Here is a 17,647-nt window from a genome sequence, read left to right on the forward strand (position 1 = left end):
GGCCCACCAGTGGCCGAGTGGTCTTCGTACCCTAAACACTGGGAGTTTGGTCGTGGGTTCGCGCCGCGATCGGACAGGCTGGCTGCTTGGAGTTTTCCGGGTTTTCTCCTTGCCAATAACGACTAAATAGGAGGCCAGTTCCCCGTAAAAGTCTTCCCGGAAGGCATTAGTTCCCCTCGCGTAACATCGCGCCCCAGAGAAGGCAACGGGAAACCACTCTGGGTACTAACTTTTCCTAGTAACGCCTTGGCATATTTACTAACTACTTACTAATCTGTGCCGGGTGTGGCCGAGGTCGGGAAATCCTGATACAGCACTATGAAATGAGTGGCGCTATCTGTTATATATTTTATTATTAAAAAGTTTTTATATTTTTAACTATTACAAAATGGAAAAAAAGCTTAATTTTGAGGGTAGGAATCGGGTTTATAAAAAATTTTAAACGCTAATAACGAGGAAAATTGTCATTAAGTCCGATCCTACAGAAGATACACACGACCCCCATTATCTCCCACCCGGCTGACCTTTAACCATCAAACTTTAATAGTATCAATTTTCTTAATAAACAAACCTCCCTGCAAAATTTCAGAAATTTTCGACAAAATGTCCAGGAGTTATTAAGTTTCGAAAGTGTGAACAAAATTATGCCCCCCGCACACAACATACACTAACATCCATACATACAGAAAAACCCCCGATTTTTTTGCATTTCATATTGGACGAAATTAAAATTACGATTGCAACAATTGTCGCAAACGAACTGGTCCAAAAGGATGAAGTAACCAATACAATTATTCAAATGAAAGCTGCGTCAGATCGCGATGAAATTAACGAAGCAATTATTAATTGTAATCAACGAAATGGATTGCTATCTTCTGTTAAAGTGTATTCGGAATCTGTTATACCGACGTATAATAATTTTACATTTCGAAGTTAATAGAGAGGTTGCGGCCGACGTTTTCAACGCAAAAACGTCGGTCGCAACCTCTCTAATGACTTAGAATGAGAGAATAACTTTGTGATTGATATAATAAAATACGTTTAGTCCAACATGAACGTGGACTGAACTAGCTAGAATTCTAGAGGTGGGTGGAGTCAAGCAGCAGTTAGAAACGAGTTAAATGTCGTAGCTTAACTATACTTAGCAAGAATTCTGCGTTAATGAACACGGTCCAGGTCTACAGTAGGCACAATCTTAGCTAAGAAAGGTATAATCAAGAAGACTCGAGCAGCTAAAGGAGTAACGAAAATCATATCTGAGAAACAAAGATGGCACTAAAGATGGCATCTATGAAAGATGGAGAGATTAAATTAGTTTTTTATTACATGTAAATAAACTTGCAAGTTAGTAAAAAACTATATAATTTTTAATTTATTTTTTGAGGTTTCCAGAACGAATTAATCAAATTCCCATAAAAATCTATGGTAAATCGATAATCGGTTAACGAACAATTCGGATAGCGAACAGTCTTGGAACAGATTATGTTCGTTAACTAAGAAATTAAATATACAAAGAGAAAAAGGGTAAAGGTAACATTATTCTTTTATTTTATTTTACTTATTTATTATTTTTTGCAGATGACATTGTCGTGGCGCCATCAAAAACTTCTCTGCAAAGGAAAATCAATCAATTTCATTTATGTTGTTAATTAAATCATTGTATTTAACAACAAATCACGATAAAACACCATTAATGCTTTTAAATAACAATAGGAAAATTTTAAAAAACGATAGGATTAACATTAATATTTTAATTCACTTGAGTTTATTAAAACTCCTTCAGTAAAGCGAAAATCCCACTTTAAAGAATCAATCAAATTTCAATGTCATCCACTGCTGTACGATTCCAATGTGTTTACACACACTCTTTAAATTAATCAGTCTGAAGATGATACAATTAAAAAAAATACACAATCTTAACACAACATAATGCTTGACTATGTTATTTTAAGATTCACTAAACACTACAGCAAAGAATAAATATTAATATGGTTATATCCCCACTACGACTTTTTTAAATTTTATTTTTACTAAATTATCGTTTGTATTATGCTTCGCTGTAGCATTTAGCGAAAAGATTTCTTAAATACAGTAGAACCTCTATTATCCGGACTAATTGGGGATGAAGGTAGTCCGGATAAGGATAAATCCGGATAATCAAAACAAATACTTTAATTTGTCTTTTAATGATAATACAACACGTTTTATTTTGTATGGTGCATATCGGTAATATTAAAAGTAAATACTGTATTTAAACCGTACAAATCAGCAAATTCGTAAAATTTTTGTTTATTTTGAACAATCCGGATAATCGAAAATCCGGATATTGGAGGTCCGGATAATGGAGGTTCTACTGTAAATGTATGTATTGAAAGATATTGAAAAAACATTTATAATATATTGAGTTTTCTTGCCGTAGCGCTTATTTTAACAAATTTCTGATAATATGGTAGCCGGAAAAGTAAAAATGCTATTTGTAAACGTGAACTATGTAACACTTTATAATAATATGTCCCTTATATATATCCTCACAGAAGCACGTGAATGTCACTTAAAATACATTAATGCATTCTTGCACACTGCAGTCTTGTTGAAATTTTACTCACTGCCATTGTTACTTAACACTTCCATTGTCGAAACCTTAATCCTGTCTCTCTCTCCCCCGGGGGGATTTCGAAAAAGCGCAAAGCCCAACCGTTTGGGCTCTGCGCTTATTATTATCGTTATTATTATTATCAACCCATCTCGATTATATTACAAGACTAGCAGGTAAGCCCTGCGTTGCCCGGGCAAAAAAATAAGAACAAACATTAAGATTATTAGGTTATTCTGTACTTCTAATTATTTATATTGTAGTACTGTATATGATTTATATAACTACAAAGGATATCTTACGTAAGGGTTTGTCACACCGAGTGACCAATCTAACATATTTTAAAAATTTTTTAAATTATTCGCCGATAGCCTCGTATTATGTAATTTTTCAATTCGATTTGTAAAAAAAGTGTAGACCTATAAATTCCAACTGTTTAATCCGGAGAACGGAGTTAGATAGATAAAAGTCGAGACCAGATATGCAAAACTTGCGAGCAGGAGGCCCAGATTAACTGTATACGAACTTTCGGTTGCCACCGAAAATCACGTTATTTCAATTTTAAATATAATTATCTCTCCCCTACCTCTTTAATTTGCTGACATTTTCGGAAAGAGAAATGCTCAATTTTTATATGTATTTAAATATTGTAGTTCTTTAACTAAAACATTATTTTCAGCTGTAACTTGAATTAAAGGAACCATTACGACATCCGTGTTTAGCTCGAGTGGAAAGTGTTTTTAAACTATAGTGCAGCGACGTGTAGCGATAGCTGCTCGTGACGTCATTTTAGCTACACTCTTGCTACATAAACAACGTTCAGAAAAGAAAAACTCTGAGTGGTAAGTGGCTATTGCAGTAATTAGGTAAATGTAATGTGAGAATCGGGGTTTAAGCATCAAAGCTTAAACCGTTTTCCGACGACGGGAAGGTAAGTCCCGCTCACAGGGTCAGTGAATGGCAATTTAGGAGGGCGAAAATCGAATGGGAGGTCGCGGATAAGTCGATGAGGTGTTGGCCGAGTACGAGTAAACACACATGTTTAAGATATTATATAAATTTAATTAGTAAACGCTATACAAAAGGATACAAATAATAAGATAAATAATAATAATAATTTCAAACCGAAGCTCCAATAGGTAGTTAGCTGGATTGTGTCTCGCGTATTTCCGTATTTCCGATAGAGGAGATTCTCTGATCCTCATTAATATTTATTTCTTAATTAGCCCTAGTCCACTTGAGAGAAAAAAGAAAGTTCTACTTACTAAGTTGTAGATAGTAGAATCTTGCTTAGTCGTCCGTCGTCGGCGGTCGGTGTTTAAAGGCAGTTGATCCGTCGTTTCCCGATATCTTGAAGGCCACCCCGATAACTGACCGTGAGCCCTCTTTATACCAAATTTGAGGGGGTGAGAAATATGACATTATTAATGATTTATACGCACACCTGTTAGTGTGTTGGTGTCTGGATCTAGCTAGTACGGACAACTGACACAGAGAAGTTTGTTTAATTTATTGATATTGGTGTCTAGAAGATATGATTTTATAATATAAACTAGCAGACCCCGCCACGCCTTATTGTGGCTCAAAATGTATCTATTATAAATATATAAAACTTCCCCAGTGGGGAAAAATTTTTCGAAAAATCCCTTCTTAGTGTACATTCTGTTGACGTATCCTATTAAAATGCAATCAAAAACGCAAAAACCCGCATCTAAAATAGTATAATAGAAACCAAGTTTTTCAGAGTAAGCCTTAATCCTGTCTCTCTCCCCCGCGGGGGGAATATCGAAAAATCTCTTCTTAGTGTACATTCTGTTGACGTATCCTATTAAAATGCAATCAAAAACGCAAAAACCCGCATCTAAAATAGTATAATAGAAACCAAGTTTTTCAGAGTAAGCCTTAATCCTGTCTCTCTCCCCCGCGGGGGGAATATCGAAAAATCCCTTCTTAGTGTACATTCTGTTGACGTATCCTATTAAAATGCAATCAAAAACGCAAAAACCCGCATCTAAAATAGTATAATAGAAGCCAAGTTTTTCAGAGTAAGCCTTAATCCTGTCTCTCTCCCCCGCGGGGGGAATATCAAAAAATTCCTTCTTAGTGTACATTCTGTTGACGTATCCTATTAAAATGCAATCAAAAACGCAAAAACCCGCATCTAAAATAGTATAATAGAAGCCAAGTTTTTCAGAGTAAGCCTTAATCCTGTCTCTCTCCCCCGCGGGGGGAATATCAAAAAATTCCTTCTTAGTGTACATTCTGTTGACGTATCCTATTAAAATGCAATCAAAAACGCAAAAACCCGCATCTAAAATAGTATAATAGAAGCCAAGTTTTTCAGAGTAAGCCTTAATCCTGTCTCTCTCCCCCGCGGGGGGAATATCAAAAAATTCCTTCTTAGTGTACATTCTGTTGACGTATCCTATTAAAATGCAATCAAAAACGCAAAAACCCGCATCTAAAATAGTATAATAGAAGCCAAGTTTTTCAGAGTAAGCCTTAATCCTGTCTCTCTCCCCCGCGGGGGGAATATCAAAAAATTCCTTCTTAGTGTACATTCTGTTGACGTATCCTATTAAAATGCAATCAAAAACGCAAAAACCCGCATCTAAAATAGTATAATAGAAGCCAAGTTTTTCAGAGTAAGCCTTAATCCTGTCTCTCTCCCCCGCGGGGGGAATATCAAAAAATTCCTTCTTAGTGTACATTCTGTTGACGTATCCTATTAAAATGCAATCAAAAACGCAAAAACCCGCATCTAAAATAGTATAATAGAAGCCAAGTTTTTCAGAGTAAGCCTTAATCCTGTCTCTCTCCCCCGCGGGGGGAATATCAAAAAATTCCTTCTTAGTGTACATTCTGTTGACGTATCCTATTAAAATGCAATCAAAAACGCAAAAACCCGCATCTAAAATAGTATAATAGAAGCCAAGTTTTTCAGAGTAAGCCTTAATCCTGTCTCTCTCCCCCGCGGGGGGAATATCAAAAAATTCCTTCTTAGTGTACATTCTGTTGACGTATCCTATTAAAATGCAATCAAAAACGCAAAAACCCGCATCTAAAATAGTATAATAGAAGCCAAGTTTTTCAGAGTAAGCCTTAATCCTGTCTCTCTCCCCCGCGGGGGGAATATCAAAAAATTCCTTCTTAGTGTACATTCTGTTGACGTATCCTATTAAAATGCAATCAAAAACGCAAAAACCCGCATCTAAAATAGTATAATAGAAGCCAAGTTTTTCAGAGTAAGCCTTAATCCTGTCTCTCTCCCCCGCGGGGGGAATATCAAAAAATTCCTTCTTAGTGTACATTCTGTTGACGTATCCTATTAAAATGCAATCAAAAACGCAAAAACCCGCATCTAAAATAGTATAATAGAAGCCAAGTTTTTCAGAGTAAGCCTTAATCCTGTCTCTCTCCCCCGCGGGGGGAATATCAAAAAATTCCTTCTTAGTGTACATTCTGTTGACGTATCCTATTAAAATGCAATCAAAAACGCAAAAACCCGCATCTAAAATAGTATAATAGAAGCCAAGTTTTTCAGAGTAAGCCTTAATCCTGTCTCTCTCCCCCGCGGGGGGAATATCAAAAAATTCCTTCTTAGTGTACATTCTGTTGACGTATCCTATTAAAATGCAATCAAAAACGCAAAAACCCGCATCTAAAATAGTATAATAGAAGCCAAGTTTTTCAGAGTAAGCCTTAATCCTGTCTCTCTCCCCCGCGGGGGGAATATCAAAAAATTCCTTCTTAGTGTACATTCTGTTGACGTATCCTATTAAAATGCAATCAAAAACGCAAAAACCCGCATCTAAAATAGTATAATAGAAGCCAAGTTTTTCAGAGTAAGCCTTAATCCTGTCTCTCTCCCCCGCGGGGGGAATATCAAAAAATTCCTTCTTAGTGTACATTCTGTTGACGTATCCTATTAAAATGCAATCAAAAACGCAAAAACCCGCATCTAAAATAGTATAATAGAAGCCAAGTTTTTCAGAGTAAGCCTTAATCCTGTCTCTCTCCCCCGCGGGGGGAATATCAAAAAATTCCTTCTTAGTGTACATTCTGTTGACGTATCCTATTAAAATGCAATCAAAAACGCAAAAACCCGCATCTAAAATAGTATAATAGAAGCCAAGTTTTTCAGAGTAAGCCTTAATCCTGTCTCTCTCCCCCGCGGGGGGAATATCAAAAAATTCCTTCTTAGTGTACATTCTGTTGACGTATCCTATTAAAATGCAATCAAAAACGCAAAAACCCGCATCTAAAATAGTATAATAGAAGCCAAGTTTTTCAGAGTAAGCCTTAATCCTGTCTCTCTCCCCCGCGGGGGGAATATCAAAAAATTCCTTCTTAGTGTACATTCTGTTGACGTATCCTATTAAAATGCAATCAAAAACGCAAAAACCCGCATCTAAAATAGTATAATAGAAGCCAAGTTTTTCAGAGTAAGCCTTAATCCTGTCTCTCTCCCCCGCGGGGGGAATATCAAAAAATTCCTTCTTAGTGTACATTCTGTTGACGTATCCTATTAAAATGCAATCAAAAACGCAAAAACCCGCATCTAAAATAGTATAATAGAAGCCAAGTTTTTCAGAGTAAGCCTTAATCCTGTCTCTCTCCCCCGCGGGGGGAATATCAAAAAATTCCTTCTTAGTGTACATTCTGTTGACGTATCCTATTAAAATGCAATCAAAAACGCAAAAACCCGCATCTAAAATAGTATAATAGAAGCCAAGTTTTTCAGAGTAAGCCTTAATCCTGTCTCTCTCCCCCGCGGGGGGAATATCAAAAAATTCCTTCTTAGTGTACATTCTGTTGACGTATCCTATTAAAATGCAATCAAAAACGCAAAAACCCGCATCTAAAATAGTATAATAGAAGCCAAGTTTTTCAGAGTAAGCCTTAATCCTGTCTCTCTCCCCCGCGGGGGGAATATCAAAAAATTCCTTCTTAGTGTACATTCTGTTGACGTATCCTATTAAAATGCAATCAAAAACGCAAAAACCCGCATCTAAAATAGTATAATAGAAGCCAAGTTTTTCAGAGTAAGCCTTAATCCTGTCTCTCTCCCCCGCGGGGGGAATATCAAAAAATTCCTTCTTAGTGTACATTCTGTTGACGTACTCTATTAAAACGCAATCAAAAACGGAAAAAACTGCATCTAAAATGGTATAAATAGAAGCAGAGTTCTTTAAGGTAACCTTTTCCGTAAGGCTTACCGTAAAGAACTGTCCATCCCCCATGTTTAACGGAATAATATACAGCCTATGTCCACCCTGAAGTTCCATTCTAAATATTGGTGAAAGAATTTTTGAAATCGGATGAGTAGTTTCGGAGATTACCTGCTGCATACAAACTAACATACATACAAACATTACCTCTTTATAATATTAGTATAGATTTCTATAGGTTTGACGGCTCTAATCCATAAATTAACATTCATTTGACAATAATTTCTGTAAACTAGTCAACAATCTAGATATTGTTTATATCAAACGTCGCGTTTGACTACGAACGAGGCGATTTATTGCTGTAACCACGTGTCACGTGCAACCAAAGGGAATAAGAAACATCTCTTATTCACATCTTGTTGATATTAACGTCTATAGAATTACCTTTAAACAAATGGAGGAGATTTCCTTCATTGATATTTTAACATTCCTTTTTTTTTTTATTCGAGGAGAGCGTCTCGGTCATTGATCACAGAAGTCCCCCTTTTTCCCTGTATCAAGAAAATCCCGACTTTTATATGTTCTAAAACAGAAAAAGGGTTTCAGACCTTCACAGTAATATACATTTTTTAAAAAATTATATACAGTAGAGCATCGATTATCCGACTCAATTGGGGACTCGGGTTGGTCAGATAACTGAAAAAATCGGATAACCGAAAATAATGAAAAAAATACATTATTAGTATAGTATGTTAGTATATCGCTATTAACCTACTTCGCGTTGAATTTTCTCGATGTTAAGCCTAACAATTTTTTTTTAATAATAATCGTAGCTATTCTATCGTTAAAAATTATTTTTAAATTATTTTATTGCTCACAAAACAAACAATCAATCATAATTAGAAAATTAGGTATCGTTAAATACTGGCCTTCCTTTCATGGTCAAGCCATGTTGCCAGCTAAAACATGCAAAAATTTTAACAAAAATAATATCAAAGTAGCCTAGACATAGCCAAATATTGTAGCGCCACATCACTAGCGGACATTTGAAATCTGCCGACTAGAACGGTCTGTTAACCGATGTGACGGTTAATCGGGGGTCGGATAATCGATGCTCTACTGTATATATATATATTATATATACAAGTAACCCCCGTATAACACGATAGTTACGTTCCAAAAAATTGCCGTGTTATGCGAATCCGTGTTATACGAAACAAAGAACTAATACGAAAAGGAGGGTTAGGTTCCAAAAATTAAAAAACATGCTAGTATATTTTCATAATTAAGATAAATATCTTCATTAAAATTTTTTTAAGTGATACATATTAATATAAATTAAACAATGTTTTCTTCGTCATCACTAAAAACACTATTAATTAACCGAGAGCGTTTTCTTTTTGGCAAGTTATCCTTATCCTCTGAGCATTTTTCTGCATTATCTTCAGATCCATGCTTTACCTTTTGCAAAATGTATGTAATTTTAGATTGCTTGCTTCTAGTTAAAAGGTCTTTATAAATTTCCTTATATGGTGCTAAGCACTTATGAAGAATAAAGCAAGTATGGAATAAGGGAAAAACATTCGGCAACATCAGAAGCAGAAGCGTCGCGATCTGGCAACATTGAAACAAGTTTCGAGAAGGACCACGTGTATCGACAGAAGGCGAGAAGAGAAAATTTACATACTTAAGTACTAATAGTTCACGAAAATAATAATTTTCGTGAACTATTATTACTTAAGTATGTAAAAATTTATTACATTTCCTGTTGTACGAGGGTTTTACCCAATTCTCGAACCGTGTCAGAGTGAATCCGTGCTATAAAAGTACCGTGTTATACGGGGGATGGTACCAATTCTCGAACCGTGTTAGAGCGAATCCGTGTTATAGAAGTGCCGTGTTATACGGGGGTTACCTGTATATATATATATATTGTAAGAAATATATTTAGTTTATGATTTTGTTTACTTTTTCGCCACTACATGTAAATCAACAAATTGAATGTAGATAGAAATTAATTAATTTACAGAAATTCAATAAATATTTTTGCATGGGATGTACGACATTGTCTGAATTAAAAGTATGTAAACGTGACTGCCGAGTTTCGTGGCAATTGCTCGAACGGCCTAAGAGTCTATAGCGAACAAACAAACAAACAAACATCTTCATTTATGTATTAGAATATGTATATTTTTACAATTAAACATTTTTAAAAAATGAATAATTATAAGTTTATTATTTATTATAAATAGTAATTTTATAAAATTAGAATGATTGAAGATCGTGTACAGTATAGAAAATGTTGACGTCAGCTGTGTTCTCTCACGCGATGCGTAATTTTCTCTTTACTGAAGAGATATCTGTGTTTTCAAGCGTTTGATTTGATAAATAGTTAAGATTTATGCGCCTTTTGTTAAAAATTTGTCTATAAGTTTTTAAAATTAAATATAAAATTAATTACCAGAAAGGATCTTTACGTACAGTACTTTATATTTTAAATATTTTTAAAATTAAATCTATATAAATATACAGAAGTTTAATTAATTGTCTTTTGTTTAATTACGATAAAATGTTGAAAATTTTATGTTTAAAACGCATTTTTGATAAAATTACATTTTTAATTTAAATAAAATCTGTTAAAATATGTCTCGTCTTGAAAACTACAAACGAATATTTTTTTCTATATTAAAAGAATATTTTATATTTTTATATAGGCCTATACAAAGTATATAGAAGAAGAAAAGCACTAAAGTCCCACTCCTAAGTTAGGACCCTCGGCACATTTGGGGAAAGAAGTGTTGCAGATTAGCGTTAAGTTGATTAAATATTTTACAATCTAGCCATCAATCTGTGGAATTTTGCTTTGTTGTCTGTTAAGTGTGTAGATTTTCATTGTTGCTATCCACGAAATTATTAAAACGTCACTTTGCGATGTCATCACATCAGCTCTAAACGTATAAGAGCTCGTTTCTCACTATTAATACGTAACAGTAGAATCAAGTCAACTGATTATGCGCTTTGTTAACCGTTTCTGTCATACAATAATTGAGAATGCCGTTGCATTTACATAATCAAAATATAATGTTTTAAAATCTTAAAATTTGTATTCTTTTGTAGATTCTACACGTTAATTCGTATCTTGTTGTAATATATATAGTTTGTATTTGTTAGTTTCTTCTTTATACATTTCAACAAGGTTTGAGCAAATGCAATGAAATTTTTCAGGGACCATCCTCTAATTAAGGTGATCAACTACTACTGGTCAAATTAAGTTCAACTAGTAGATATGCCCGATAGCTCATGGCACATCTGCAAGTCTAATTATAAAATAATTATTTTAATTTTATTTAATTGAAATTTAAACCTGATAAGCATATTCTCACCGTCATATGTCGAATTTCAATGCATGCCAACTTTTAGATTGCATAAATATATTTCCTTGTAATAATGGTTTTTCGGTATTGTCACGTACGAATGAAACGGCTTAACAAGAATTAAAAATATATTTTTAATATACGACATTAACTTTAAGAAGAGATCGTCTAGTTGGGGTGATTTTCGACACTAAATCTCTAAAATACAATCACACGAATACAAAATCGAGTCATAATATAAACCTTGTAAACATAAAGTATTTTGATTTTATATTTACATCATTCGTATAATCTAGAAATATATTATTCTTTTATTTATCATGATTAATACAACGCATTCATTACAAAGTGCATCAAAGTAAGACGAACAAAACATTAAACATGACATTCATCACTAAACCCTTTGTTATTCCTCATTACATGTTACCGTAGACCAATTTTGGAAATAAAACTCCGTGTTTTACGTTACTTATTTCACAAATAAAGCTGTTATTTTCAAAATGAGTCATATGAATACAGGATTTATAAAAACAAAACATCTGATCGTTAATATTGAAAATAGATTATTCTACTTTACATCTCAAGCCTGTATTTTATTACTGTATTCAGTTTTGAACAGTTTAGATTTTATCATTTATAGACGAATGTGTAGCCTATATAATAAATAACAACAAATGAAAATATAAAATACACTATATGATTTATATAATATACTTAAATTTTATTATTTTTCTATTTTTGAATATAAAAATAATATTTTTTAGTAATCTTTATTATATATAAGAATATATAATATAATTTAATAATCTTTATTAGCTAAAGGGAAATATTCTGTTTCCAAGGAACAGAGCTATTAAACGTTAAATATTATAAGGAAAAACTTGATTATATGAACATAACTCTGTTAATGCCAATTATTTTTTTTTATTAGTTTTATTATAGCAATTCCTTAAATTTTATTGGCAATTTCACAAATATAATATATAATTTTCCTTGAATAATTTTAACAGCGATTCTATAAGTTATGTAGTTTCTGTTAGCTTATTTTAATATTTTCTTTATCAATATTACAATTATTATCACAACGATATTGCTGAATTTTTGTATTTTGATAAGTCAAAATATAAAAGAAGGACTTTTGATAAGTCAAAATACAAAGAAGGACTTTACAAACAAGGTTAAAAAAACATCAACGAACAATCTTAATTGTTCGTTGATATTTTTTTAACCTTGTTTGTAAAGTCCTTCTTGTTTCACCTACGTATAACTATTGGTACAGTACTGTACGTACAGTACACTACAATGAAATAAATTTTTTCTTTGTAATAATTCATCTATTAGGCTAATTCTTTAGTTTTTTTGTATTTACTGTATTTTAATTTTTTATTCCAGTCTAGGATATCTGTAAAAAGAAGAATATTAAAATGTATTGATAATTTATAATTCAAAGCTTGTAAGAAAGGATGATATAATTTCTAAAGTTAATGAACTTAATAATAATATCAAATTTACAATTGAAGAGCAACATAAAAAATAACATTAATTATTTAGATCTGACAATACAACAAATATATAATAAAATAGAATATAAACATTATATGAAAGAACTTAATAGTAAAAAAAAATGATTAATTATTATTCTGCAGTAAAATTGACAGTAAAAAGAAATGTTTTTACAAAACACCTAAAAACAATAATAAAAAAACACAACAAAAAAAAAGACATTCAAATTATTAAAGATTTTTAAGTTGAATAAATAACCGGAAAAAAATATTAAATAAATGGATGAGAAATTTTAAAGAAAATATTTAAAAAGACAAAAAATTATTACGTAATAATAGTTTATCATAAAGGTTTATTTGAAAAATATTTTAAAATAGTGAAAATTTTAATGTAATAATTATTCCAGAAGGAAAAGACTGGAACAAAAAATCAAAACAAATATAAAAACTAAACAATTAATAGATAAACTATTAAAAAGGAAAATTTTAGTTTATTTTTCCCCTTGTACATGCCAAGAAACATTATTAAGTAGTTCAAACCAAAACTTTGAAAACAAGGCGCTTAATTTTCGTATTTTAAGTTAATTGCTTGTTGATATTTAATAAGCAATTAACTTTGAATATCAACACGAAAATTCAGCCATAACAGAGCATTGTTGTGATAATAATTGTAGAGTTAATAAATAAAATTATTAAAATACGAAAATAATTTGCTTAAACGTAAGATAGAACATGTGAACGTATACAATACAAAGAAAAAAATCCTGCAAAAAGTTGTTTATCTTTCTTGGCAATATTTAAAATTTTGGTTGCGTTATCTGTTATGATATTGTATTTTGAAGAAAACTCTTTTTATACTTTTAGTTATTATAAAATGAAAAAAAGCTTAACTTTGTGGATAGAGATGAGTTTCATACAAAATTGTAAATGCGGAATAACGAGGAAAATCGTCATTAAGTCCGATCCGAATCGAGATATTACACACGACCCCTTTATCTCCCCACTCCGTCGATTTTTGGCCGATTGCCACACTCGCCATCTGTTATATATAACAGATCTGGAAAAGTAAAATAAATTTAAACGATGGTGTAGATGTCAGAAACATTTGATGGGAATATTTAATGATTAGTAATAGAATGGATAAGTGATTCTCAAGTGAATAAAAACTTATCATGATTTATTGTTAAATATAATAATTTAAGATATAAATGAAGTCGATTTCGATTGATGTTTTTTTGCACGGAAATTTTTGACGGCGCCATGACAAGGTTATCAACAAAAATAATAAATAAAATAAAAGAATAATGTTACTTTTACCTTTTTTCCTTCGTATATTAATATTTAATTTCCTTCATAATAAATATATTTAATAAACAGTGTAAAATAAAAACTAAAATATTTATGAGAAAATATTAAATCAATGTTTTCTCATCGATATTTTACTTTTTATTCTCTGAGAATTATTTTTATATGTTAAAATATTTATTAAATTTTAAATCTCTTATAAAAAATTATTTGTAAAAAATTAAAACAATGAAATTGATATATTTATAAGGTAAAAAGATTGTATATTTTAAAAAATTTCTTTTAAATATCTTATCGAAACCTTTTTATAAAGAAAACTCGTTTTGTTTTTTAATTAAAAATTTTATACAGAATTTATAATTATTCATTAATATTCACCTTATCGATAACTCCAATACATCAACGTACTTTTACACTGTTCAATATTATAGGGTAGTACTGTACCTACCTAACCAATCGTTGTCTCGCTAGAACTTTTTCATCCAATCATCACTCTTTATTACGCCTTTTCAGACGTCATTTAAACAACAATCGAACAAAGTTAGTAAATTTTCCGTGTTCTGTTCGATGATACACACAATGTTCGAAGATTACGAAAATTTTCTTGCATTTATAGGTTTAATTTTCGTTTCTGGTTTTCTGCTGTCGATTATTAAAGAAGTTTTCCTTGGAATTCGTTTGTACTTGCTTCCTACATTCGTTCCACCCGATTTTAAAAAGTATGGCGAATGGGCCGTAATCACCGGTGGAAGCGCAGGTATAGGAAAGTGTACGGCTCAACAATTGGCAAAATTTGGCTTGAACTTGGTACTGGTTAGCAACGAGTCAGAAGAATTAAAGATGACGGCAGAAGACATCCAAGCCGAATTCGGTGTGAAGTGTTGTGACGTAATGGCCGATCTGACAGGAGGAAAGAAAGCTTATGACTCTTTGTGGGCTAAAATTCAAGATAAAGACGTCGGGATTTTTATTAATTGCGCAGGTATCGACGGTAAGTCACCGTGTCTTTTTCTAGAAGAAACGGAAAGAAACATTCAGATAATGATGGCTTTAAATATGAATGTTGTGGTCGATACCACGTATAGATTATGTAATTACTATTTAAAAAAGAAAAAAGGGGTTATAGTTAATATATCGTCGTTGTCGTCTTTTTTTCCTACTCCGTATTACGCTACTTATTCCGCATGCAAAAAATTTGTGGATGACTTCAGTAAAGCCGTTATGACGGAATTATCTGGAACAAACGTAACCTTGCAGTCTCTAACGCCATTTTTTGTTAATACTAGAATGTTAAGCGATAAACCTTATTTAATGACGTTAGGTCCATTTGTACCGTCGACCGAGACTTTTTGCCAAAGTTGGGCTAAAAGTATAGGAATAAGCAATACTTGTAGCGGTTTCTGGTTGCACGAGGTTTTAGCTTATTGTACTCGTTTTTGTCCTTCTTTTATATTGAATTTAAGTATGGGTAAAATATATTCAAATGCAGAAAAATTTAGAAAAGAAGTCCGTAATGAAACTAGTGCAGAAATTAATTAATTGATAACAAATTTTCTGTAAATATTGAATTGACTTCTCTATAATAGATTTTTGCCATTAAAAGTATTGTTTTCTTTGTGCAGGCAAAATGCTTTTCTGAACTTTAAAATTATAATATAAACATTTATCAAATGAATAATATTAACTTTAAACTGAATATAATGCGAGACTTAATGTAATTTTCTCGTGTAATTTTAAATATCTATATTGATATAACGTTTACTGTTTAATAGCAATCAATAACTGTATTTTTACATATATTTAATATTTGTACTTAATTTCTATAATTTTTATTTAGTTTTATGCATGTAAAATTTCAATAAAATAACTTTATACTTATCCAATGTTCGATCTAATTTAAAATATTTTATAACAATTAATTAACACTGAGGACAAAGTCTGTCAAACAGCCACCTTTTTTATTCATTTTTATGTTCCGGAATACACTCCATGATCATCTGACCGTTTCTTTGAGGCTACTTGGTCGCCAAGCTTTAAAATCTCTCTTAAAACATAAAAAAAATATGTATTCGGTAAAAAAAAGTAGGAGTAAAGACAAACAGACGTCGTTTTGCTTTTCCATTCATACGTTCTTTTGGCTATATTATTGTTTGAATTTTTATGTATTGAGAAAAACCTAATATATAAATATCTAGTTCGTCTCTGGCAATAAATCCTTGTAAAATATTTTCAATTTTGTAAAATTCTCTCGAATGGTAATATTATAAAATTGGAAATAATGTATAGGCCACTGTTTAACTGTGAACATTTTGTGATGTAAACTTGATGTACAGTACATGTACAGTTCATTATCTGTTTTCAATGAAGTTTTTCTTAATAAGAAATCTTCCTATTTCAAGTTATAAAAAAAAAAAATATAACGAATGTATAATAGTTAGGAGATCGATACGGGAGTTCGAAAAAAACCCAGGAATATTTCGAGTAGTAGTTTGTACCAGATACGTCGACCTCCTCTCTCACCATCCTGTTTCCCCATTGTAGGCTGGACGAATCCACCATGATGAGCATGAAAAAAGTGCCTACAGAGTGGGAACAGTTTGAAAAAACCCATAAATGTAAGCAAGAATGTGGAGATTTTCTTTATTTTACTGTACAATTTATTTTGATGTTATCTGTAGACTGCTTATTTACTAATTATGCTAATACAATTATTAGTTTTTAATATATAGTTTTAAACTTTGAATTTTTAATTTTATTTTTCGATATTTAACTTTTTTAATTTGTACGCACTACAAGTATTTATTACAAAGACTAATAGGTAAAAACTGTCCTTTATTTTTTTCTAAATTCTGTATTCTTAGCATTTGGTGTTAAATAAAAATTAAAAATTTGTGTTTATTTATATTCATTCTATACATAACACTTTAATATAAAAGAACTAAGTTTTTCCCTGTATACAACGTCACAGAAGCACGTGAATATCTCTAAAAATACATTAATACATGTATGTATAGACTACAGTCTTGTTGAAATTATAACTGTAATATTTACATAGTTCACGTTTACAAATAACATTTTTTTAAAATATTGATAACTTTTGTAAATAAAACATATTCAAACTTCGATTTAGGGCTGCCAATTCTTCGTCTCCATTGTACCATTATAGAATCAAATAGGAGTATTTATGCTTTATAAATGCTTTATAAACATCCGAAAAGTTCCTGACGACCCAAACCTTGCTCTAAAATAGATTTCCCAAAAAGAAAGCAAGATCAACGTTCGGACAATTTCAAGTGTTTCAATGTGTCCGGTCCAATAGTTTTACGTATAACAAAAAAAATCTGTTGTAAATAATAACCGTATGATTATCAAACTGTAGAATTAAATTGTTTATCAATTTACAGAAATCATAATAACTGATCTGATGTAGGGGAGACCGGGGCAACTTCGTCATACGGGGCAAGTTTGTTAAGCGCTTTTTCTTTAAAACAAATTAAAAAGAGACTTTTGTTATAGGTTAGGCAGTTGAGTTTTATTGGTGGCTTGTTGAGTGTAGTGTTTTTATTGTTCTCCAACAAGCGTAGTTGAATTATCAAGCAAATTTTCATTTTCGTTCAATTCCATATAATATTTTTCTTCCATTTATATTGAATTGGCAGGTTTTGTTATAATTCCATGATAACGAAAGTTACTTTTCCTGTT

General features: G+C 31.7%; 1 protein-coding gene across 1 annotated transcript; it reads left to right on the top strand.

Moving 5' to 3' along the window:
* The first annotated feature begins 14,485 nt into the window (after positions 1-14,485).
* Positions 14,486-15,754, top strand: LOC111638129 (inactive hydroxysteroid dehydrogenase-like protein 1). The gene has a single exon (XM_023383771.1). The coding sequence runs from the start codon at positions 14,513-14,515 to the stop codon at positions 15,482-15,484; it is 972 nt and encodes a 323-aa protein (XP_023239539.1). The 5' UTR covers positions 14,486-14,512; the 3' UTR covers positions 15,485-15,754.
* The last annotated feature ends 1,893 nt before the right edge of the window (positions 15,755-17,647 follow it).

This window comes from Centruroides sculpturatus, unplaced genomic scaffold (genome assembly GCF_000671375.1).
Source record: "Centruroides sculpturatus isolate CEXI.00-Female unplaced genomic scaffold, Cexi_2.0 scaffold937, whole genome shotgun sequence".
Taxonomy (NCBI): domain Eukaryota; kingdom Metazoa; phylum Arthropoda; class Arachnida; order Scorpiones; family Buthidae; genus Centruroides; species Centruroides sculpturatus.